Genomic DNA, 23,519 nt, shown 5'->3' with positions numbered 1-23,519 from the left:
CATTGTAAATAGAAAATTGTATTCATATTTGCTATTTTGTTAGACATTTTCTGTTGTATTTATTTGCTGCCAAAACAATAAAAATATTTGTCTGAAGAATTGATTTGCTTTCTATTTTTTAAGAACCTTGTTGGATAAAAAGTAATAAATTACAATTTTACATCTACCTAATCTCTTTAAAAAAAGTTTTTAAAAAATGCAAATTACAATAAAATAACATAGCACATATATATTCACATTTGTCCTTAAAAAGTAACACTTAAGTTTTTTTAAGTGACTACAGATTGTAATACATTACTTTTTTCCCCAACACTGCTTAAGAACGCTGATTTAATTTGAGTAAAACGACTCATAACTATATATGATTCGTGTGTATGCAGTAGATACACATTATGCTGTGAGTATAGAACTACAGTACAGTAATTAACTGTAAGCAGTTTTCAGTTAATTACCGCTACTGCTCTGCTAAAGTGACACTGTTGGAGTATTCCACTGTAAAAGAAAAAAAAACGTTTATTACAGTATTTATTCGTTTTTGTTGACGTTAGTTAATCAAAATTAGGTGTTATTGTTAATTCATGTGAACTCACAGCTGTGAGGGCATTAACTAATATTAACAATCTAATTTTAATAATGCATTAATAATAAAACCGCCCAGATCTCTTTTCAAAACCTGGCAATAATCATGCAAGCAAACTTGATCTTCTCACACTGAAACATATATTTATATATACAGTGCTGAGCATAAAACACTGTCACAGATCTCTCTTTTTTTAATTATTATTTTCTACAAGATGTTTTATATTAATATATTTGTGCATATAGATTAGATCAGTCCGTATCAAAGCCAAAACTGAACAATTGAAAACAAAAACAAAAAAAGATCGCAGTTTAATTCATAGTGAACAGGCCTCCACTGAGATGCTCAACCAAGACAAACCACCTGATTGTGGACCGCAGAAGACTGACCTAACGCCCAGACTGAATGACCAGAAGACTCTTCAAAAGTACTGCCTAGTGGAGTTACAGATGGAAAACAAGTTATTGTTCTTTACTCTTCTCGAGAATAAATAAAGAACACACATATGCACAGACAAAAAATATATAAAAACTTGCAGAAATTAAGAATGAATTATGTCAAATATTTATCAATTACTTTAATTTAAAGATTTTTTTTATTAAAAGAATGTTTTAAATGTCTTGAAATGTTTAAAACGAAAAGCAATGGATTATTTAATCAAACGTACTACTTTCAGCCCTGGGGGATAATAAACAAAAAAAATTGTTAACTGTCATAAAACAGTGATAAAAAAGATGACACCAGAACAATTTTTGATGAAGATAATTTTATCGATAACTAATCTTTCTTAAAAGAATGAGCTTTCTTACTTCTAGGTAACTGGGGTTTTTCACACCATAAATTTATAATCATCTAATACATTTAAGTGTTATTCTATTTTATATCCGAGAAAACAGCAGCTCCTCTGTTCAGGTGCGTCTGTTTCTAGCGCACTGATGACCGGATTAAGATGGCGGCCGCGTTGACGTATCGAAGTTAACCATGAGACGTCTAGTTATCTATTATATACTGTCTATGGCCGTAACAGCCAAGCAGCCTACTGAATGAATCGTTTTGTTGTATTCGACTCCAAATGATTCAAATCACCGGGTTGAGTCACAAGAAAACTTCATGTTAAGAGTTAGATCGAGGTAAAAGAAATGTCCAATATAGTTCTAAAATATTAGAAGTTGAACACAGTCGTTGCAGAGGTTTGCAAGCCGTTTGTATAAATGTAAAAAATAACGCAAATAGTCAATTTTCCTACAAAACGTTTTTTAGAAACTCCAGTGACTTTTATTATGAAACATGGTCAATGTTGAGACGGAAGTGTATTCTGTTTGACAGATTGCACTACAGTTGTTAAAAACCAAAATGAGAGATACTGTTGGGGGTGTAATATCATAGAAAAATATGTGTATGATAAAGCGAAGGTAGCGCTTATAGTTACCCAGTGAGTTTGTTGTTAGTTTATTTAAATTCAGTTAAAAAGTTCACGATGGGTTCAGAAGATGTGCTCAAGAGTGCTTCAACACTGGCCTCCTATAATGTTCTGCTTCAGGTATTGTTAACCACCGAACACAAAATGAATACACATTTATGCATAAATAACAAAGCATCTTTACTGGTATATTTTACGCTGCAGGTGATGTTTCGAGTGTTGACGTTTCTCTTGAATGCTTTTACGTTGCGGTTTGTGTCTAAGGAACTGATAGGCGTAGTTAACGTTAGGTGAGTTTAAGTTACACAACATCAATTCACTCTTTGACTTGAATGGACCATTAACTGCGAGGTTTGCATTTGAGACAGGTTGATGCTGCTCTATTCAACGTTGGTATTTCTGTCGAGAGAGGCATTCCGGAGGGCGTGTCTAAGCGGTGAAGGGGCGGGGCGTAACTGGAGACAGGTCATCAACCTGCTATGGCTCACGTTAGTAACACTTTATTTTAAATTTCTTTTAAATGTATTGTTCTTTTATTTCTCTTTGTTAAGTCAAATTCATTGTTATAGCATCAGAAGGAAACTGATATTAGCTATAAACTGCATTAGTGCCCACCCACTGGGAAGAGTGAGCTAATGGAGAGCAACATATTAGGTAACATACTAATGAAGAGTAACATTAATTACCATGAGTTATGCAATCAGATTACTTTTCCAAGTAACTAGTAAAATTATCCTTTTATAAACACATTTCTGAGGTTATTTCTTTGTTTAACAGTGTTGTCTCATTAGTATTTTTTAAACTATATTGAATAGGCTGAAGGAAAGAATGAATTGTATTATGCAATATACACTCATCGGCCACTTTATTAGGTACACCTGTCCAACTGCTCATTAATGCAAATATATAATCCGGCAATCATATGGCAACAACTCAATGCATGTAGACATGATCAAGATGATCTGCTGCAGTTCAAACCATGCATCAGAATGGGGAAGAAAGGTCATTTAGGTGACTTTGAGCGTGGCATGGTTGTTGGTGCCAAACAGGCTGGTCTGAGTATTTCAGAAACTGCTGATCTACTGGGATTTTCACGCACAACTATCTCTAGGGTTTACAGAGAATGATCCGAAAAAGAGAAAATATCCAGTGAGCGGCAGTTCTGTGGGCACAAATGCCTTGTTGATGCCAGAGGTCAGAGGAGAATGGCCAGACTGGTTCTAGCTGATAGAAAGGCAACAGTAACTCAAATAATTGTTCATTACAACCAAGGTATGCAGGAGAGCATCTCTGAACACACAACACATCGAACCTTGAGGCGGAGGGGCTACAGCAGCAGAAGACCACACCGGGTGCCACTCCTGTCAGCTAAGAACAGGAAACCGAGGCTACAATTTACACAGTCTTACCAAAATTGGACAATAGAATACTGGAAAAAACTTTGCCTGGTCTGATGAGTCTTGATTTCTGCTGCGACATTTAGATGGTAGGGTCAGAATTTTTCATCAAGTTGGCACCAATAGCCTAGTGGTTAAGTGCGCCGACATATAGCACCATGGTGCTCACGGCGACTTCGATGAGTTCGATTCCCGGTTTAAGGTCCTTTGCCAACCCTACCTGTCTCTCTGCTTCTAATGTTTTCCTGTCTGTAAGCTCACCTGTCTTATCTCAATTAAGGTGAAATACCTCTAAAACATTATTATTATTATAAAAAAAATAAAAAATTGTCATCAACAAAGTGAAAGCATGCATCAGTCCTGCCTTGTATCAACGGTTCAGGCTGGTGGTGGTGGAGTAATGATGTGGGGGATATTTTCTTGCCACACTTTGGGCCCATTAGTACCAACTGAGCATCATGTCACCGCCCCAGCCTACATGAGTATTGTTGCTGACCATGTCCATCGCTTTATTACCACAGTGTATCCATCTTCTGATGGCTACTTCCAGCAGGGTAACACACCATGTTATAAAACACGAATCATCTCAGAGTGATTTCTTGAACATGACAATGAGTTCACTGTACTCAAATGGCCTCCACGGTCACCAGACCTCAGTCCAATCCAATCCACCTTTGGGATGTGGTGGATTGGGAGATTCGCATCATGGATGTGTAGCCGACAAATCTGCAGTAACTGCATGATGCTGTCATGTTAATATGGACAAATCTCTGAGGAATATTTCCAGCACCTTGTTAAATCTATGCCATGAAGGATTAAGGCAGTTCTGAAGGCAAAAGTGGGTCCAACCCGGTAATAGTAAAGTGTACCTAATAAAGTCGCTGGTGAGTCTGTATGCAAATATTTAAATATGTTAAAACAAATATTGTTTATGTACTTAATCATTTAATCATTCATTTTATACCCCATTTTATTTCCTGCCAGCCTCACTATCAGTGTTGTTGTTTTATTTTCTTTCCTTTCCTCGCAGATTTCCTCTGGGTTGTGTGTGGGGTGTGTTGTTGGTGTGTGTGTGGTGGTGGGTTCTCCAGGCTCCAGATCCGGACTCTATCCCACATTACGTTCCTGCTGTTGGATTGTTCTGTCTGGCCGCACTTACAGAGCTGCTGGCTGAACCTCTCTGGGTTCTTGCACATGCGCACATGTTCGTCCGGCTGAAGGTGTCAAACTCCACCTTTAACTCTTTATATCAAACATTGTTCAATTAATAGGATGAAACTTTCTGATCAAATGATGCACATTCACAGGTGATAGCTGAAAGTTTAGCCATGATTGCTAAATGTCTTGTTACTGTAGTGTTGGTGGTGTCTGCGCCTCAGTGGGGGCTCTTTATCTTCTCTGCAGCCCAGGTCTGTATGTTTCCACACTTAACATAGACTGTGCTTGCAATGCCTTTCTGTTTGTGATCTCTTGTTTTCGTTTGACAGTGTGTCTATACAGGGTTTTTGCTGACTTGTTATGTGGTCTACTTCATCCATTTCCTTGGATCAGAGGAAGCGGAGAAGAAATCGTTCCCTGTTTATAGAATGACAGATCTTCTGCCATCCAAAGTGGATCATGAGGTGACTTTTTAAAAATAAAATTACTCTGGAGTGAAACAAATACGCCATATATATATATATTTTTTTGTTGTTGTTTGTTTTTAGCCACTGCTAAACTGGAAGTTGACCACACTAACCTGGAGCTTTTTCAAACAGTCATTTCTTAAACAAATACTTACTGAAGGTAAGTGACTGTTGTGTTCATTTATACAGAATTGTTTTGTCTGAATGTTATTTTTGGGGGTGGGCATACACTACCTGACAAAAGTCTTGTCGCCAACCAAGTTTTAGGAATAACAAATAATAACTTGACTTCTAGTTGATCATTTGGTATCAGAAGTGTCTTTTATGAAAGGCAAAGACCTCTAGATTACGCTTGCCTTGATTATCGTGCCTTGACTTTTAATTATTTAATTAGGACAGTAAGATCTGACTTTGCTTAGACAAAAGTCTTGTCACTTAACAGAAATAATGTACAGTATAAAATATAAAGTCATTGTGCAGTGGGAAAATAATTAATATTGTGTTTGACTCCCATGAGCTTGGAGGGCTGCATTCAAACATCCCTGCAATGACTTGAGTAACTTATTCATAAAGTCATCTGGACTGGCACAGAAAGCGTTCTTGCAGGACTCCCAGAGTTCATTAAGATTCTATGGCTTCATCTTCAATGCCTCCTTCATCATCTCAATAATGTTTATGTCTGGTGACTAGGCTGGCCAATCCTGGTGCACCTTGACCTTCTTTGTTTCACTTTGATGTGGAGGCTGAAGTTTGAGAAGGAGAGCTATCCTGCAGAAGAATTTCCCTCTTCTGTGGTTTGTAATGTAATGGGCAGCACAAATGTCTTGATACCTCAGGCTGTTGATGTTGCCATCTCTGCAGATCTCTCGCACACCCCCATACTGAATGTAACCCCAAATCATGATTTTTCCATCACCAAACTTGACTGATTTCTGTAAGAATCTTGGGTTCATACAGGTTCCAGTAGGTCTTCTGCAGTATTTGTAATGAGTGGAATGCAGTTCAACAAATAATTCATCAGAAAAATCGACCTTCTGCCACTTTTCAAATGATCAACTAGAAGTCAAGCTATTATTTGTTGCTCTTACAACTGGGATCGATGACAAGACTTTTGTCAGGTAGTTTATTTTATTTTAAGGTGTCCCTGTTACAGTGTAACTATTAATTTAACTACTAAGGAGTATAAATAAACTATATTATTATACTTGGTATATTGTTAGTGTTACAATCCAAGTTACAATCCATTGTAATTACTATAAGTATATTGAAAATGTGCAACAAGGATTTCATTTTTTTAATAAACAGAAATCTATTTTTAATTTACAGGCGAGCGTTATGTGATGACTTTTTTGAATGTGCTTAATTTTGGAGACCAGGGTGAGTTTGTACACTCTTACACAAAATCAATTTACACAAACAGTGAATAGTTTTTTAATAGTTTTTTTAAACAACAAAGCAATAAAACTGTAATAAAGATTGAAGTTAATTTCTGTACACTAAAATATGTCCTGTTTATAGTTTTTTTAATGAAAAAAGAATAACTGTGACACTCACTGAAATCAAATTTAATGTAACAATAGTTTAAATACCAAAATATTTACACGGGATATTTAAATTAAGAGTAATTGTTTACACTTTACAATAAAGTTGTATTAGTTAATGTGTTTACTAACATGAACTAACAATGCACAATACATTTATTACAGTATTTATTTGTCTTTTTTAATGTTAGTTCATGAAAATAAAGTCACTCATTGTTAGTTTGTTAACTCGCAGTGCATTAACTAACTTTAACAAGCATGAATAATGCGTTAGTAAATGTTGAGCTAGTCAGTCAGTCTTTATTCATTTTCCCAAAGGCAATTTGGTTGCAGCATGCACGCATGTCACAAATAATACACATTGTACAATCCACCCTAATTTTAAAAACTTTACAGCTGAGGGCTTAAATTAAATTTTGAACCGATTTGTTTTACTAATAGGACTTCTATATTGAACATCAGAAGGGAGAAGATATCATCTGACAGAATACTCTGAGCTTTACCCAAAACTCCCCTATGGTATAACTGAGCCATAGTCATCTGTCTTCTCCCTGTAATTTTTCTCCCAGGTTCACAATTCTCTCCAAACAACTCTTATTTTTCACACTTAGAGAATTGAACCAATAAAGCAAAGAAAAAGATAACAGTGACTGAATGTATGAACTGTAAAACATTCACATGAGTGATTTATGATCATCACTCTCAACTCCCACTCCATAATTACTTGATTAATAAATGCTGTAAAAGTGTTGCCTATTATTAGTTCAAGTCAGTAAATACATTAACTCAAACTAACAAACAAACAAAACCTTATTGTAATGTGTGACTGAATTATTTAATGACATGTTAAAAATACTCTATTTAAAGATCACTGCCCCAAAATACAATTTAATTGTAACATTTTTAATAAATGTGAATCTAATAAAATTGAGTATGATCACTTCTTATTTTATGTGAAATTATTAACATGTATAATGTTTCATTTTTAGATACATTTAACCGATTCTTGTCATAATAGAGCGTTATTTCACCATTTGATTTTTTTTTTTGTAACATTTTATTTGAAAACAAATAATTCGTAGCTTTGAAATATGCTTTCTATTAACATAACATCACTTTTGCACATTTATTTTTATTAAAAAATTTTTTTACAGGGGTTTATGATATAATAAATAATCTGGGCTCAATGGTGGCAAGGTTTCTTTTCTTGCCCATTGAGGAGAGTTTCTACGTGTTCTTCGCTAAAGTCCTGGAGCGAGGACGAGATGTACGACACCAGAAACAAGTCAGTATCTGTTTATGTGTCTGACTTTTATTTAACCGGCCAGATGTGTGCTTGGATGGTTGTTAAATGGTGATTGGTCCACAGGAGGAGGTTTCCATGGCAGCTGAAGTACTGGAATGTCTTTTGAAGCTGGTGCTTTTGATTGGTCTGATCATCACAGTTTTTGGTTACGCATATTCTCATCTCGCACTTGACATCTACGGCGGCGAGCTTCTGAGTAACGGAGCTGGTAAAACACTAGAGATTTTATTTTCGGTTTAAAAGAATAAAATTGTATTTGTATTTGTGTGTGCCGTAAAAGTTCAAATAGTTTGTTTGTGTGTTTTGCAGGGCCAGCTCTCCTACGGTGCTATAGTTGTTATGTTTTGCTGTTAGCCATTAATGGAGTGACGGAGTGTTTTGTTTTTGCTGCCATGAGCAAAGAGGAGGTCGACAGGTGAAAAACAAAATGATTATATATAAAGTATTGTTTCCTCCAGGTGCTCCGATTTCCCCCACAGTCCAAAGACGTGTGGTACAGGGGAATTAAGTAAGCTAATTGGCCGTAGTGTACATGTGTGAATGTAAGTGTGTGGGTGTTTTCTGGTGTTGGGTTGCAGCTAGAAAGGCATTCGCTGCGTAAAACATATGCTGGATAAGTTGGCGGTTTATTCCGCTGTGGCTGATTAATAAAGGGACTAAGCCGTAAAGAAAATGAATGAATGAATAAAGTATTGTTTCAAAGTTGGGGATCAATATATAAGTACCATACTTTTTAAAAAGAAGCCTTTTATGCTTATTCAGGCCATAATTCGTTTAATAAAAGAGTATATATTTTCACACATAAGAAATATTGTAATTTTTTATTTTTATTTAATATTTTTTATATATAAATATATTATATTATTGTAACTACTTAAATTTTATTTATCTAAAATATAATTCTGAACATTTAGAATCAAGTTGAATATACTGATTTGATGGTCAAGAAACATTTCTTATAATGCTGAAAGCAGCTGCGTAATAAAATTGTGGGTGCATTTATTTTAGGGTTGTATGATGAAATATTGAGGAAAAAATTTTCTTTTAAAATCACTTGATTCTGTTTTGTGAATCAGTCAATTTAATTAACTCTTGCACATTAAAGATTAGAATTTCTTTCATTAATTTCTTTTGAGATACATGTAGTCATGTATTTGAGCATTATCAGTTTTTATAATAATTTCTTTACACTACTTTTTGTCTCTCTTTCTCTCTAGATATAATCTGGTGATGCTGGGCCTGTCCGCCTCTTTTCTGCTGCTGTCTTATTGGCTAACCTGGATGTTTGGGGGCGTTGGCTTCATTTTGGCAAACTGCTGCAACATGGCTTTACGAATCACACACAGTATTGTTTACATCCGTCAGTACTTCCTGCAAAGTGAACACAGGCCACTGTGGGGGCTTCGCCCACATTCTGCTGTCCTTGTAGCGCTTGGAGTGAGTGCTGTCATCACAGCTTTCTCTGAGGTATGGTACACTGTGACTTGTTTAAAGTATTTGTACATGACAACAATGTATAAAAAATGTAGTATACACTGCCGTTCAAATGTTTAGAGATTAAAATTTATAAATGTTTTTAACTGAAGCCTCTTCTGCTCACTGACGCTGCATTAATTTGGTACAAAAATATAATAAAATCTTAATTTCAGCATAAATTTATCGTGTTCTATATGAATTTGTGTTAAAATGTTATTTATTTCTATGATTTAAAGCTCCAGGCTTCAGTGTCACAAGACCCTGCAGAAATCCTACTGATTTTCTGCTCAAGAAATATTTCTCATTATTATTACTGGTGTTGAAAACAGCTGCGGTGCATATTAACACCGTTATATATCACTATTCAAAAGTAGCATAATAAAAAATGCTTTCATTCATGAAGGAGGCATTAAACTGACAGTAAGGAAATGTTATAATGTATATAATGTAAAATATGTACAATTCAGTAAAATATAACCTTTCTGTTCATCATTGAATATTAAATGTAAAATGTATTATGGTTTGCACAAAAAATAAAGTACCATTATTAATAACGGCTTAAGTAATGACTGATTATAACAGAGAGTGAAATCAGCATATGATTTCTAATGCTTCATTTTTCTTGTAACACTGAAGACTGGAGTAATGATGAGCAAAAAAATCTGTGTTGATTAAATTTATTCAAATAAATGCAACCTTGCTGATCAAGAGGTGGCTTCTTTCAAAATCAATAACATGATTTAATAGTTATTAAAACTATTAAGATTAGAAATGTGTTTTTTTCTGTTAAACAGAAATAGGAGGGAAAATAAACAGGAGTGCTAATAATTATTACTTTAACTGCGTGTGATATTAATCCCTATTCACATGGATTCTTAAAAAGACTAAGGGTCCTATCATACACCCGGAGCAATAAGGCGCAAGATGTGTTTCTATGACATGTTGCTATTTTCAGACTATAATTTTCCCATTTTCCGCCACATTGTTTAAATAGCAAATCAATTTGCGCCACTTTGCAGGCTCTTGTGTGTTCCAGTCTAGATAAGAGGCGCGTTAAGGCACGTTGTTGTCGCATTGCTATTTCGAGGAACTAAAATAGACTGTGTAATAGACCAGATGAAAGCAGGTGTAGAGTCCAGTGCAGAGCACGTTAGTTGTGCGCCTCCCTTACCAATTGCTGAGTACACACAGGATGTACAGCAATACACAAATATCTTTACAAATGAAAAAGAATTAAAGGATTAAAATACAACTATATATATATATTATTCTCTACATAAATATAAAAACCACTGATTTCATGCCTTCTTCATCTCGTGGGGCTTTTTTCAGTGTATTCATGACAATTAGCTTTTGTATAATGTTATTATCAGTAGTAGTAGTATTTCTTATATACAGATTTATATTGTTTTATTGAGAACAAGCTTAGATTTGTCCACCTGTCAGGTTTTAGACCATATGGGGCACAGCATGTGTATTTGGATATAACTCAGTTTTTTGACCACACTTTGTTAATATTGTTTATTTATTTGTTTGCTGGAAATTAGAACTGAATTTAGAAATGGTTTTAAAACAAATCTTTGCGCTTAACAAATGAAATGAATTATGTAGGCTAATGGATGTGCGTTTCCCTATCCGCGAAAGAGAGTGAAAGTGAAAGTAAACAATGAGGAGGCTCATCTCTTATTCTCTTGCTATAGATGCTCTGTTTAACTGTTTTCTCTCTAGTGATGTGTTCAGTTTTTCCACTTACAAAGTTCGTCATGTAAATAGCAAATGCGTTATGGCGTGACGCAACTGACTCTTAAAGGGAATGGGAGATGAGACTCTGATTAGTTTATACTCAAAACACACCTATAACTCAATAAGAGAATAAGCTCAACCCTGTTAGACCAGGCGCCGCGGTGCAAAAGTGGATTGTTCCATCCTTAAAATAGCAAAAGTGGATTGGGACACGCCCTTAATGCTTTTGCGCCCTGCGCTTTGGACTTTGTGCCTAGATTGTTAAAATAGAGCCCTAAATGTTGTAAAATGCATTCCAGGCCTTTAGCTGCCGATGTTGTTACATTGTAAAGAAAACTGTTGGATCAGTGCACAATTGGGTCCTGAAGTCCAGCTTTGGTACAGTGCTCAGCATATATGAGTACACCCCCACAAATCCCTCATTTAAGTGAATATTTTCTATAGGATGCTTTACAGTATTATGTTTGTGCATATACATTAGTTTAGTCTGCACTGAAGCCAAATCTGGAGCTAATCTGACAAAATAACTTATGATAATGGTTCAAAAATTTGAAGCCCAAATGTATAAGTTAGGGAAAAATATTAAATAACATTTTCAAAAATAGCAAAAATCAAGAGAAACTAAAAATATATACAATTTTGTTGAAAAAATTATATATATATTTTTTTTTGCAATATTTTGCATGAATTTTAATGTATTATCTTTCCATTTCTAAATGTATTCGGTGACTAAGTTATTATTTTAATAAATATTTCTGTTTAATAAATTAAATGCACCAAAATACATTGCCTATATTTACTGAGAAATGGATAAAAACATTCATTTAAATGTACTTAATCATGCTGAGCACTATTATCATAAATAATAGCACTTCAAAACCAGTTTACAAAAGTTTGTACGTTCAAGCTCCCTGAAACTCTGTTGTTGTGCAGATGAACAACCAAATGCTTATATAATATCTAAAAGCTCATTCTAATTTGTAGCATTTGTGTGTTTCAGAGCGTGTTTTGCTGTGATGGCGGCTGGCTGCTGAGACTTTTCCATGTAGCTGTTGGGGCCGTTTGTCTATTGACTGTGGTGATCACAGTATTTCTAACAGAAACAAGGCTTGTGCAGTTTGTCAAGACTCAGTTGTTACCCAAATACAACAAGAAACTTACATGAGCTTTTATTTTGAAAGCTGCTGACAGTGAAACCTCTCTGAACTGAGGTGGACACTAATGTGAGGGATGCACCAAATGTTGCAGATTTGAAAATCTTACACTTTATTATTTTTTGTTTGTTTTTTAATGAGGTTTACTCTAAAAGATACAGTTTCTCCACGTGCAGTTTTTGCTTATGACATCTAAAGAAGATGCTGACAGTTTGAAGATGGTAAGACGCAGGATAGAACTTGGTTGTAAGTTATGCAAAGATATCGCAGGGTCCATCAGATTGTACTAACTGTTCTATTGTGCCTGTCATTCCTCCATTGATGCAAGGATCGCATTAAGATTCTCTTTAAATAAAACATTGATGCTTTATTTGAGAGACCAAAGGTGTACATTGACCAAATATTTTATAACATTGTGCTACGATGTTACTAGATGTGCTGTGCAAATCAGCGGTGACTTTGTTTAAATGGTATGTATGAATGAAATGGTCAAAACAAATGCAAACGGTACTGGTTGCCATTGTTTTAGAAAATATTTTAAATGATACCAGATACTTTATTTACTATTCAACATTTTTTGGGTACAAATAAAAGTTTTTCTTTTCTGATAGTTCTGATTTCTGACTTTAATTTGCTTGCAGTATACTCGGGGATCAGTATGTTGTGTTTTTTTTAATCAAAGTGACTAACATTTTTCATAGTGTCTTAATTTATATGGGTATGTTTTAGGTAAAATGTCATTTTTGTTTTGTTTTCTAAGTTAATGATCACATTTATTAAAACTAATTTATAAAAATAAAACAACCAAAATGTAAAATGTTTTCAGACATTTAAAATCACTTTTGGATCAAACAAAACAAAGCTTCAAAATAGAATTAGAGCAGTGGTGATTTTGTGTGTTAAAAAGACAAATTATTACATTTTTCTCAGAGAATAATTAAACAAGACTACCATAGAATGAATTGTATTAATTAATTGTATTTATGTTACACTTCAATTGTTTTGATGCTTCCTTACCCATACTGACCCATATACGAGGACAATTGGTTAAACCCTGACACTGAAAGAAAAAAGGCTGGATATTAAGTCATCCTTCAAATAACGTATGTCATTCCAAAGCCATAGGTAAGAGACTAATTACAGTCCACAAACAAGCCCTTAGCAACCATCCAAACAACGTACACAACAGTCAGTGTACAAACACCAGCAGCACAAACCAAAAACTGTTTTCATTACTGAGCTGCTGGAACTAATTGAAGATGTCATCTTCAAACAACAATGTGTCTATCCTACAGCAACAACAGTGACTGAGATTAAATGGGAGGAGGAACAGTGTGACTCACACTTTGGCCAAAGGAATTATGGCCCATTTGGGATTGGACTCTGGGAAGGGACGAGTTTGCGTGAGGAAAGCATATAAACGCACACTGGGCGAGTATAAAACAGAAACTTCAGCAAGACTGCAGGACCATGTCTCAAGTAAGAGAAAGTAGAAAGACCGACATGAGCTAAAACTCATTTTTATTGTCATTTATTGATTTTGTTTTGATTTCTCTTCAGCTGGGCGAACAAGAGGAAGTGAAGAGGCCTGAGGTGAAAACGGAGGATTTGATTGGAGCCAGAGATAAACTTGCATCTGGAACTGAGGTGAAGAGCAAGACTTTTGAGGTGATGCAGGAATGTGGTGAGTCCAGCAGCAGAAACTGCAGTAATTCAGTGTTTTATGTGATGGTTTAAGTGTCCTAAAGTCCTTGTTTTTTGACTTGGTGCCAAGAGGAAAAGAATAATTGTGCGTGTGTGTGTGTTTGGTTTAGTGTTTCCACTCCATATATAGCAGGACAAACGAGAACAGTTTATCACGTCTTATGTGCGTACATTGTACTAACCTTTTATTATCTTGAATTAAGACCCTAGTTGTTAAATTTTACAATGTATTTCAATTTAACCCAATTGTATATGGGTCAAAGGTTTTATGCAAAATTTAATTTACATATGTGATTTTATGAACACCGAAAACATTAAATAGTGTCTACTTTATTAAATAAGAAAATTATGTAAATGAGTTCCATCATCATTCAGCAAAATATTGTATTTGCGTTAAAACAAAACACTTAATTTGACTTATAAAAATATGAAATTTTTCAAACTTCATATTTGAAAGTTTAAAACACTTATGTTAGGAAGTGGACAAAACCTGTTTTAAAGGAAAGTGTGAAAGTATAAGGATTTAAAAAGGCAGTATTTTTGGGGCTGCACTGTGATTCCTAAATAGTGTTTTAATATGTCATCTAATAATTCTTGTTCAAAATATACCTGACAAGGTGTTTGATAAACGTGTGTGTGGTGTGTGTGTATGTATGTATGATGTATGTATGTGTGTGTGTGTATATATATATATATATATATATATATATATATATATATATATATATATATATATATATATATATATATATATATATAGATAGATATAGATATATATAGATATATATAAACAAACTATTGTTAACCCAAATGACTGTTTAGTGGGTTTTCCTAATCAGGATAAAAAAAAAGTAACCATAAATAACATTCACATGGTTTGAATTTAAACATGTTTAGTTTTGGCATAAAGGAAACTGAGATTAAAATGTATTTTAAGTATCTTTCTGTCTCTACTTTTAGAACGAGCTGGGAAAGCCGCTCCATCCGTCTTCAGCAACGTTCGCTCAGGATCAGAGACTGCCTTTAACAAACCCACCAAGAGGAAGTAACACTGTAGGACCATTCTGTTTTACTGGATCATACTGCTGAAACACGTGGTACAAATTAAGACTGTAGGAAAATAAAAAAATTAAAAAGTCTGAAAAAAATTGTTATTTAAATTCTATTCTTAATAACATGCATAATAATACAATATTAATGATAATAAAGGTGAGTGGTCTTTTGTCAAAGTATGACCTAAAAAACTAACTAAATGTGCTTTAAATTATCTAACTTCCAGTTAAAAGTTTCTGGTCAGACAGAAAATTATTCTGTTGGTTTAGTTGAAATGATGTTAAACATTTAATAAGACATTAAAAACTTGTCATGTATTAATATAAAAAAACTTTTTGCCATTTTATTCACATTGCTATCTAAAAAGATTTATTTTCAAAACCAAACACAAAAAACAATGACAACAGAACTTTTTCTACCTAAGAATGACAAGAAAATGGGGTTTAAAACTAAAGATATCAGATATCAGTGCTGAGGTTATTTCATAAACTTGGTGTGCTGATCTTGTAGAATCTTTGCAGAAGACTTGGCATCATAGAAGAGTTCATTAATTTCTTCCACGTGTTCTTTTTCGACTACTTCCCTCCCCTGAACTCGTGCCAACAGACTGGCAGGGGTCAACAGCTGCACTGCATATCTGGATTTACAAAAAAAAGACACATTAGCCAAAATTAGATAAACAAACTGCAGAAATTATACACTCGCTAGACATTTTATTGGATACATCCGGTCATTTGAGTGACTTTGAAGATGATATGACTGCTGATGGCAGATAAACCGATCAGAGTACTTCAGAAAATGCTGATCTAGTGAAGTTTTGCAAACTATCTCCAGGATTTGACGAAAAAAATGTCTTTTGATGCCAGACATCATAGGAAAATGACATAGTTCAAGATGATTACAGCAATTATTGTTACGCTAATGTTCTCACTCCCACCTTAGGGAGCACATTTACAACAGGCAGTACAACGCTTACGTGTTGCACTACTGAATCTCATTGCCTTACATCATATTGCCTATAGTAAAGGCACGACCTGCTGACAAGGAAGAGAAAACGTCGGTGAACCAAGGTTTTTTGGTGTACAAAACTGCTCTTGGAGCTTCAGATGATTACAGTTGAACCACCAAAGTAACATGGACTGTTTTGACAATGTTTTTGGTTCCTTTTCTGGACATCTCATGACCTCTGCTGTCTATGGAGGGTCAGAAAGCTCTCGGATTTAATCTAGAATAGCTTCACTTGAGTTATGAACAACAGTGTCAGGCGATTGGCTCAACGTGATTTTTGGATGAACTAATCCTTAAATGGTTCAGGCTGCAGTTACTATAATGGTGTCGGTGTTATTTCCTGGCACACTTTGGATGCGTTACTACCAATTGAACATCATTTAAACACCACAGTCTTCCTGATTATTGTTGCTGACCACGTCCATCTCTTAACAACACAGTAAACCCATCTTGAGTAGGCTACTTCCAGCTGGATAATGCAGCAAGTCACAAAGCTCAAATGATCTCAAACTGGTGTCTTGAACATGACATTCAACATTTAAATCTCATCCACAGCCACCAGATCTCAACACAATAGGAAAGATCTGGAACAGGAGTTTCACGTCACTGATGTGCAGCCTACAAATCTGCAGAAACTGTTGTGCCACCAAAATTTTTGAGGAATGATCCCAACAACTTCTATGCCAGGGAGAATTAATGTAGTTTTTAAGGCAAAATAGGGTCCAATCCAGTAATTTGGATTGTACCCAATAAAGTGTCGGGCGAGTGTTAATTCATATTAATATAAACCAGAGAATAAAAGAACTGATTATAAGTAATGAATATTACCTGAGGGTTGTCTTGGTACCGATCTCTCCAAGGTGAGATAATGCCTCTTCGCTGATGTTGAGGCCTTCTGTCTGTGCTCGGATCTTTATGATCTAGAAGATCAACATGCACATTAAACAACAGAATGTAATGTCTACCTTGTCTATTTATAATGTAAAAGCATCTTTGATTGAGAACTTGTTTTGTCAAATCTTTGATGTTCACCTGTTTCATTTCTTGAGGAGTGTACAGCATAGTTCTAATAATCATGACTCGGTCCAGTAGATCCAGTGGAATTCCATGAGGAGAGCTGATGTCCTCTGTCCCCCTGAAACAGAGCCACACAGAAATATAAAGTCTAATAGCTGCTCATGGCAATACTAAAAATCTAATTCTTTTCCAGTAAGGGTTCATTCAAACAAAATCTCATAGTAGTTAGAAACAATCAAGTTACAGAATTAAATAATCTTCGAAGGATTGATTTCTTTTCTTTATAGTAATATTTTTAATAAACTTTTCAGATGATCAATGTATAATGAACATGCATAAGTATATTTGTAAAATAAAAAGTTCCAATTGTAAACATTTGTTAACAAACAATGAGCGATACACATTCCTGCCTGCAATCAAAGCGGTTTGATTTTTCTGTTTTCAACAGAAATCGAGAGTATTGACATTTATTCTTCTTTGGCCTTAGTCCCGTATGGTTGCGGGGTCGGCTCTTTGGAACAAGTCCTCCATTTAGACTTGTCCATATAATAACGACTTTTTTTTTTTACAAATTCCGGCCGGCCTGTCACCCTCATACACTACGGACAATTTAGCCTACCCAATTCACCTGCAGCATGTCTTTGGACTGTGGGGGAAACCCACGCGAACGCAGGGAGAAGATGCAATCTCCTCACAGAAATTCCAACTAAGCCAAGGTTCTAACCAGCGACCTTCTTGCTGTGAGGTGACAGCACTACCTACTGCGCCACTGCGTCGCCAGTATAGACATTTATTATTAAATTTAAAGTCATTCTTCTGATTTTAAAAGTATAAAAAAAAACATGTTTTTCCAAATAAAAAAGTCGTCTTTATTGAAGATTACATTTATATTTTAAACACTTGATTGGGTTTTGATCCTATTTTAATAGTAATTCAGTCTTTGTTTGTTAATTTCAATAATTCCTAATACATTATTCAATCAAAACATTCTACTTAATAAAATGAATGGACCTGAGCTCATGTAAAATATAACTATTCATTTATTAACCAAATATACATCAACCTAAAAACATTATTGTGTTCACCTTCAAGATCCCTATTGGATTAATGAATGTTGATAATTATTACCTACATAGAATAACACACTTTATCAAACACACACCTGATTAAGCAGTTTCCTCGATTGGATGCAAACACTACAATGGGGGCGATGGAGCTCTCCAGGGCTCGGTGCAGGTAGGTGAAACACTCAATGTCCAGCATGTGAACTTCATCAATAAACAAAACACCCGGAACCAGCTCTGCAACACCCTGATCAATGTACTTGTTCACAACCTTATTGATCTCCCCTCGTAGTTTATCTGCATACACACAGAGACACAAAGACAGTTAAACATCGATCCAAAATCCTGTTTGGATAACCAGCTTCATTCATGTTACCTGTGATTTCTGTCTTTTTGGGTTTCATCAGTTGACCCATCATAGAAAGTATATCCTGGCCTCCCTGAAAGACACCAAATGATTAGATTTACGGAGAATCATTAGAAATAGCATGATGTTTGTGGGCTCATACCTGTGGTCTTGCATTAGCAACATCCAGGTCATGAAGTGTAACATCCTGAATAATCTCCTTCTTCTTATGTACGTCACCTTTGGGTAACGGTACATACTCTTCCGCCTCCAAATCAAACTCTGTTGCAAATGTGTCACATCGTCCCTGTCTCTGCAGACCAAGAAGATATTACAATAATCAATATATTGACTTAACGCCCCACACATGGACCTGACCTCAATCAATTTTGGTGATGCAGTGTTTATCGCCCATAATTATAAACCAATTCTAGCAACATTTTAGCTGATTGTGTGACATTTCTTACTCTAGTGTAGGTGTCAGAGACCTGACCTGGGCGTCACCTTCACCAAACTCCACTGCTGGACTCTTACAGATTTCTATTGTGATGCTATTATATTGTCATTCTGGCATTATATATATATATATATATATATATATATATATATATATATATATATATATATATATATATATATGCAGGGTTCACACACATTTTTAATGCTAAAAATCCAGGACTTTTCCCAAAACTTTCAGGTAAATATTAAAGAGCTAATGTTTCAAGCAATGTCTAAGTACATGTGGTAAATCAGAAAAAATGTATGTCCAAATTTATTACAGCAAAATATGTGACAATCTATGTAGTTTGTTAATTTCATACCTGTAAAATAGTTTTTAGAAATTATCTTGTGTGAAAATTATTAGAAATGTTGGCTTGTGTCTTGACAAGACTTGTTGAATTAGCACAAATTAGCCTTTAGCACCCACATAATCTTACCTCTGTAGTTAGAGAAAGTAGCTGAAACTGCAAGTTGCTTTTTGCCCCACACAGAAAATGTCATGTGAAAGGATAAACATTGCGATTGTATTTGAAATTTACCCAATATCAACTCAAATATTCAAGTATACAGATATTTGTTCAACTAATTTCCGTGATTTATCCAAATCATTTTGGGTTTTTTATTTTTCCAAGACTGGTAAATGTCTTGTCAAAATTCCATTACTTTCAGGTTTTGCAGGACCGTATGAACCCTGTATATGGCATAAAATGGTCTTGAAATTACAATGATATTGTCTAATCGCAATGTATTTTGGTGCAATATATCGTACGACAAGAAAAATGGATATTGTGACAGGCTTAGTGCTGTGAAATTAATAATTATAATTAATACAATTAATATTATTACTATATTATGAGCCAATTGAAATGCATTTAATTGAGGAAACAAAAAATATATAATTTTTTATTATTATTTTGTTTTTATGACTTCACTAGGATATAATAGTTATGATGCAGTAACATCACACAAGCAAGAATGACATTTTCCCAATTACCACACAAATGTTATAATAAATTTATACAATAGGTTAACAAACAAGGGGTTACATTTACAGTTAGCTTTTAGTACTACCTGATTTGATTTGAACTACCAGGAAGATTTTGAAACCTGAATCTATTTTTGTAACTAATAACTAAACTAAAATTATCCATTCACAAAGGCATTCGTGTGGTTTCTAATTGAAGTGGCCATACTTAACATATTTTAATAAATGGTTCATGAATTCAGGTATTACCTACTGGTGATTTTCAGAATCATATTTATTTCCCATGACAGGTCTAAACCAGCACAAAACAAACTAATGTTTACTGTTAATTTATGGGTCACTAAAAAGACACCCCTGAATGGGATCAAATTTGAACAGTGTATTTACAAAGTTTCTAATTTTAAAATTGCATTTATTTAAACTTATTTTCCTTCAAAATATATGTTACTCCTGTAATGGCGAGAATTTCCAGCCTTTCAGAAATAATTCTTATATGCTGATTCGGCACTCATTTATTTTACAGCCTAATATTTTTTCTTCTAATCTTTTTTTTCTTTTAGGATTTTTTTTAAATGAACTTAAACACCATTTATTTGAAATATAATCTTTAGTAGCATCATTAAAGTCTCTTTACTTTGATTTCACTTAATCCATTCTTGCTTAATAAAAGTATTACGTTCTTTTAAAAATACGAGAGACAATCTCGTCCTTTATTCCACTGCCAGACTACCTGCCCACCTGTACTGACAAAAGATTACTTCAACATGCCAACTATAGAACCGCAGGAGAGAGAATAGCGAAGCATATCTGTCCATACCTTGACTGCCCCACTGTTAGCCTCGATGTAGATAACATCACCGACCTCCACTCTCTCCTTCTGCAGACTTTCATAGATGCTGGGATCCAGCTGCAGGAGAGATGAGATATGACTTCAAACAACCACATAATCAGCTTCCATCCAGCTTATCTACGAAATATAAGCATGCAGAAAAAAAACATAACAACATGCCTGCACTTCCTTACCTTCAACTGTTTGGTCCCCTTAGCTGTCTTCAAACCAATAATGACATGACTGATAGTTTTACCATAGCCTCCCATTGGGTTCTCAGTCTCACAAGGAGTCAGTTCAGTGACCTCCCCTTCATACACTTCTTTAGTCTCCTTGATACGCAGACCTGTTCGATCAAAAAACAAAACAGAATTTTAGATACTAGATTGATATAAACACTTTTAATAGTTTCTCGGTTTTACTGGCCAATACACTTTTACAAAAACCACATATTTCATTATGTAATAAAAAGCCAGAAGTGTATTTTCAATGGTTCATGCCATATTTCTCTGTCAGCGTAGTAATAATGTGTGCATTCATGCATATCTCATTTGATCACATAGTCTGCATTGTTTCAGAGTCATACTGGCAGTGTAATATTATGCTACAGTGCGTGTTGAGGGTTGTGAACCAACTAGAAGAACAGTACAAGGTCATGCTCAAATCTATAGGAAAACATAAAGGAAAATACAGATTTTACATTGCTTCTTTATTGTAGGGGTGTGTTATATCATCTAAAATAAAATGATATTCACTTAGTCCTGATGTTTAATGACACGCTAGCTGACATTAATGCATGTTGCTCCTTATAAAAACAAATACATATTCAGTCCAAACACTGCGATTAGGCCTAGGACTATAAACCCTTTACTTCAAGTAAAAAAGCAAAAATATCAACAGCTTAAAAAACAGTAAGTTTACATTTCAAAACAAAAATACTGTGTTATTTTCAATTGTTAACATAATCAGTTCTGAATTGTCATACCAAAATATTTTACACATTTCAGAGCAACGATGGTATGCATTGTTCCAGAACTAATCTATTTTTAAACAAATCGAATGAGCCAAAGACTCGATTTTATATTAAAGACAGTCACTTGCTTCATTTTTTATTGAATCAGCAGTTTTGAATGAATTGATTGAATGATGTAAGGAATAACTCATTACGGAAGATAACTGCCAACAGCCTTTTTTGATTGAGGTAAAGTAGGTTTAAGATTCGCACATTTGTTTCATTAATGGCCCATATTTGTTTACCGCGCCAAGTTGAATATTGCGTCTAAAATAGCATGCAAGGATGACTTCAAAACAATATTAGCACAATGTAATTGATTGAACAACGCTGTACTTTGATAGTCATTGACTGCTAGTATGATTTCACTATTTAAAATTTGCAAAGAATACTTTTATGAAATTATATTATTAAGCAGAAAGTCTGAATGTGCGAATATAAAACCAATTTTCCTCTGTGATTTTTTGACAGGTTATGGTGGATAATAGTGTGAGAGCTCACCTATGGCTCTTCTGAAGTTCTCCATCAGCACTTCGGTCTTCTTGATTTCTGATGAATAAACTTCGCTGCCCACCATAGGACAGAATGGCACTTTATTTCCTAATTCCTGTGCCATGGCCAGTGCTAGAGCAGTCTGTGGTGGATAGAAATCAAATGGGCAGACTATAAATACTATCTTAAACAACAGCTCTGAAACTATTTTATGTCCATTTTAATTATACAGTGCAGTGTAAATAAAACCAGTCTACCCTTACCTTGCCTGTTCCAGGCGGTCCGGCTAGCAAAATGGCTCTGCCAGCCATCTTTTTGGAACGAATCAGCTCAGTGATGATGCCACAAGCCTAACAAATATGCAAGAATTTTCTAGATGTTTATGTCCCAGGATTAGTTTGCTAAACTACAGGCCAGAAAATGCCACATACATGAAAACATTATTTTGTTCAAAAAGTGTGATTACAATATTCCATATATATATATATATATATGGTTCAGATGCAAAAACTTCTAAAAGCCGTCTGAAATGTTCTTCTAAAATAAACATTTTTATCAGGCTCCTGTTAGTAGGTTTAGTATTTACAAATTAAAGAATAATTAAAGAGTATGTTCATTTAATGATCTTTAAAGTGAAATAACTCAACAATCAATATAGAATGCTGAGATAAAAATGCTCAGCTTTAATGGAAGTTTCAGACGGTACTTAGAGGTTTTAGCATCTGAACTCTTCATATATAACTTAGCCTATGAATGTATATGAAATTATCGTATTTACAATCAATTGTATCCAGCTCTTGACACAAGCAAATGAATTAGAAGTTTTGTATTCATTCTTCACATATAGCCAGGTACATACAAATCATTCGAGGTTATCAAATTAAAATGTTTGCTTTTCGTAATTAATGAAATAAACACGGAAATTGGTCTTTAGCTAGAGTTACCTCTCTGGCGCTTTCTTGTCCCACTAGCCCGGACGCGGACTGTTTAGCATTACCAGCCTCATCCAGACCGAGGCCCTTCACATGGCTATGAGAAGCGATGCGCTGCGTCTTGGTTGTGCTTTTTACTTCTTCGATCTTCATGTTTCTTAATAATTAATCGAACGCGCTGTGCGTGAATAAAACAACCACACGCCTGTCTCACGAGAGGCCGTTAAAATCAAACACAAGAGACCCGCGTTTCCATGTGGGTAACCAAGGCGATTTGAGGAAGTACCGTCCGCAAAACGTTTTTCAGTGGTTCTTTGTAACGATTGGTCAACTT

The 23,519-nt window shown here is 34.8% G+C and overlaps 3 protein-coding genes across 4 annotated transcripts; 2 read left to right on the top strand and 1 right to left on the bottom strand.

Moving 5' to 3' along the window:
• The first annotated feature begins 1,884 nt into the window (after positions 1-1,884).
• On the top strand, positions 1,885-12,852 carry rft1 (RFT1 homolog). Its single transcript, XM_087257736.1, has 13 exons — positions 1,885-2,120; positions 2,205-2,290; positions 2,369-2,488; positions 4,428-4,617; positions 4,705-4,806; positions 4,885-5,019; positions 5,104-5,182; positions 6,349-6,399; positions 7,718-7,848; positions 7,933-8,077; positions 8,179-8,284; positions 9,087-9,336; positions 12,089-12,852. Exons 1-13 carry the CDS (start codon positions 2,058-2,060, stop codon positions 12,251-12,253), a joined length of 1,623 nt encoding a protein of 540 aa, XP_087113862.1. The 5' UTR covers positions 1,885-2,057; the 3' UTR covers positions 12,254-12,852.
• On the top strand, positions 12,404-17,011 carry mustn1a (musculoskeletal, embryonic nuclear protein 1a). 2 transcript variants are annotated; one of them, XM_087255700.1, is made up of 3 exons: positions 12,404-12,463; positions 13,803-13,926; positions 14,907-17,011. In XM_087255700.1, the coding sequence occupies exons 1-3, from the start codon at positions 12,428-12,430 to the stop codon at positions 14,993-14,995; spliced, it is 249 nt and encodes an 82-aa protein (XP_087111826.1). In that variant the 5' UTR covers positions 12,404-12,427; the 3' UTR covers positions 14,996-17,011.
• On the bottom strand, positions 15,226-23,485 carry ruvbl1 (RuvB-like AAA ATPase 1). Its single transcript, NM_173835.4, is given in 11 exon segments — positions 15,226-15,636; positions 16,836-16,927; positions 17,040-17,142; positions 18,187-18,385; positions 18,465-18,528; positions 18,598-18,747; positions 20,738-20,827; positions 20,944-21,095; positions 22,263-22,395; positions 22,517-22,603; positions 23,198-23,485. Coding segments are annotated over 11 exon segments (1,371 nt in total). The 5' UTR covers positions 23,339-23,485; the 3' UTR covers positions 15,226-15,476.
• Positions 23,486-23,519: the final 34 nt, after the last annotated feature.

Source organism: Danio rerio, chromosome 6, assembly GCF_052040795.2.
Source record: "Danio rerio strain M-AB ecotype USA chromosome 6, GRCz13ab, whole genome shotgun sequence".
NCBI classification, from domain to species: Eukaryota; Metazoa; Chordata; class Actinopteri; order Cypriniformes; family Danionidae; genus Danio; species Danio rerio.
Note: the sequence above shows the minus strand (reverse complement) of the source record. Positions and strands in the feature narration are given on the sequence as shown.

Bases quoted from the DNA above. Each gene is read 5' to 3' on its own strand.
- rft1 (XM_087257736.1), top strand. From the start codon at position 2,058: ATGGGTTCAGAAGATGTGCTCAAGAGTGCTTCAACACTGGCCTCCTAT. The intron at 6,400-7,717 runs GTGAGTTTGTAC...ATTTTTTTACAG, and splicing joins GCTTAATTTTGGAGACCAGG to GGGTTTATGATATAATAAAT. The intron at 8,285-9,086 runs GTGAAAAACAAA...CTTTCTCTCTAG, and splicing joins AGCAAAGAGGAGGTCGACAG to ATATAATCTGGTGATGCTGG.
- mustn1a (XM_087255700.1), top strand. From the start codon at position 12,428: ATGACATCTAAAGAAGATGCTGACAGTTTGAAGATG. The intron at 12,464-13,802 runs GTAAGACGCAGG...ATTTCTCTTCAG, and splicing joins ATGCTGACAGTTTGAAGATG to CTGGGCGAACAAGAGGAAGT. The intron at 13,927-14,906 runs GTGAGTCCAGCA...CTCTACTTTTAG, and splicing joins TGAGGTGATGCAGGAATGTG to AACGAGCTGGGAAAGCCGCT.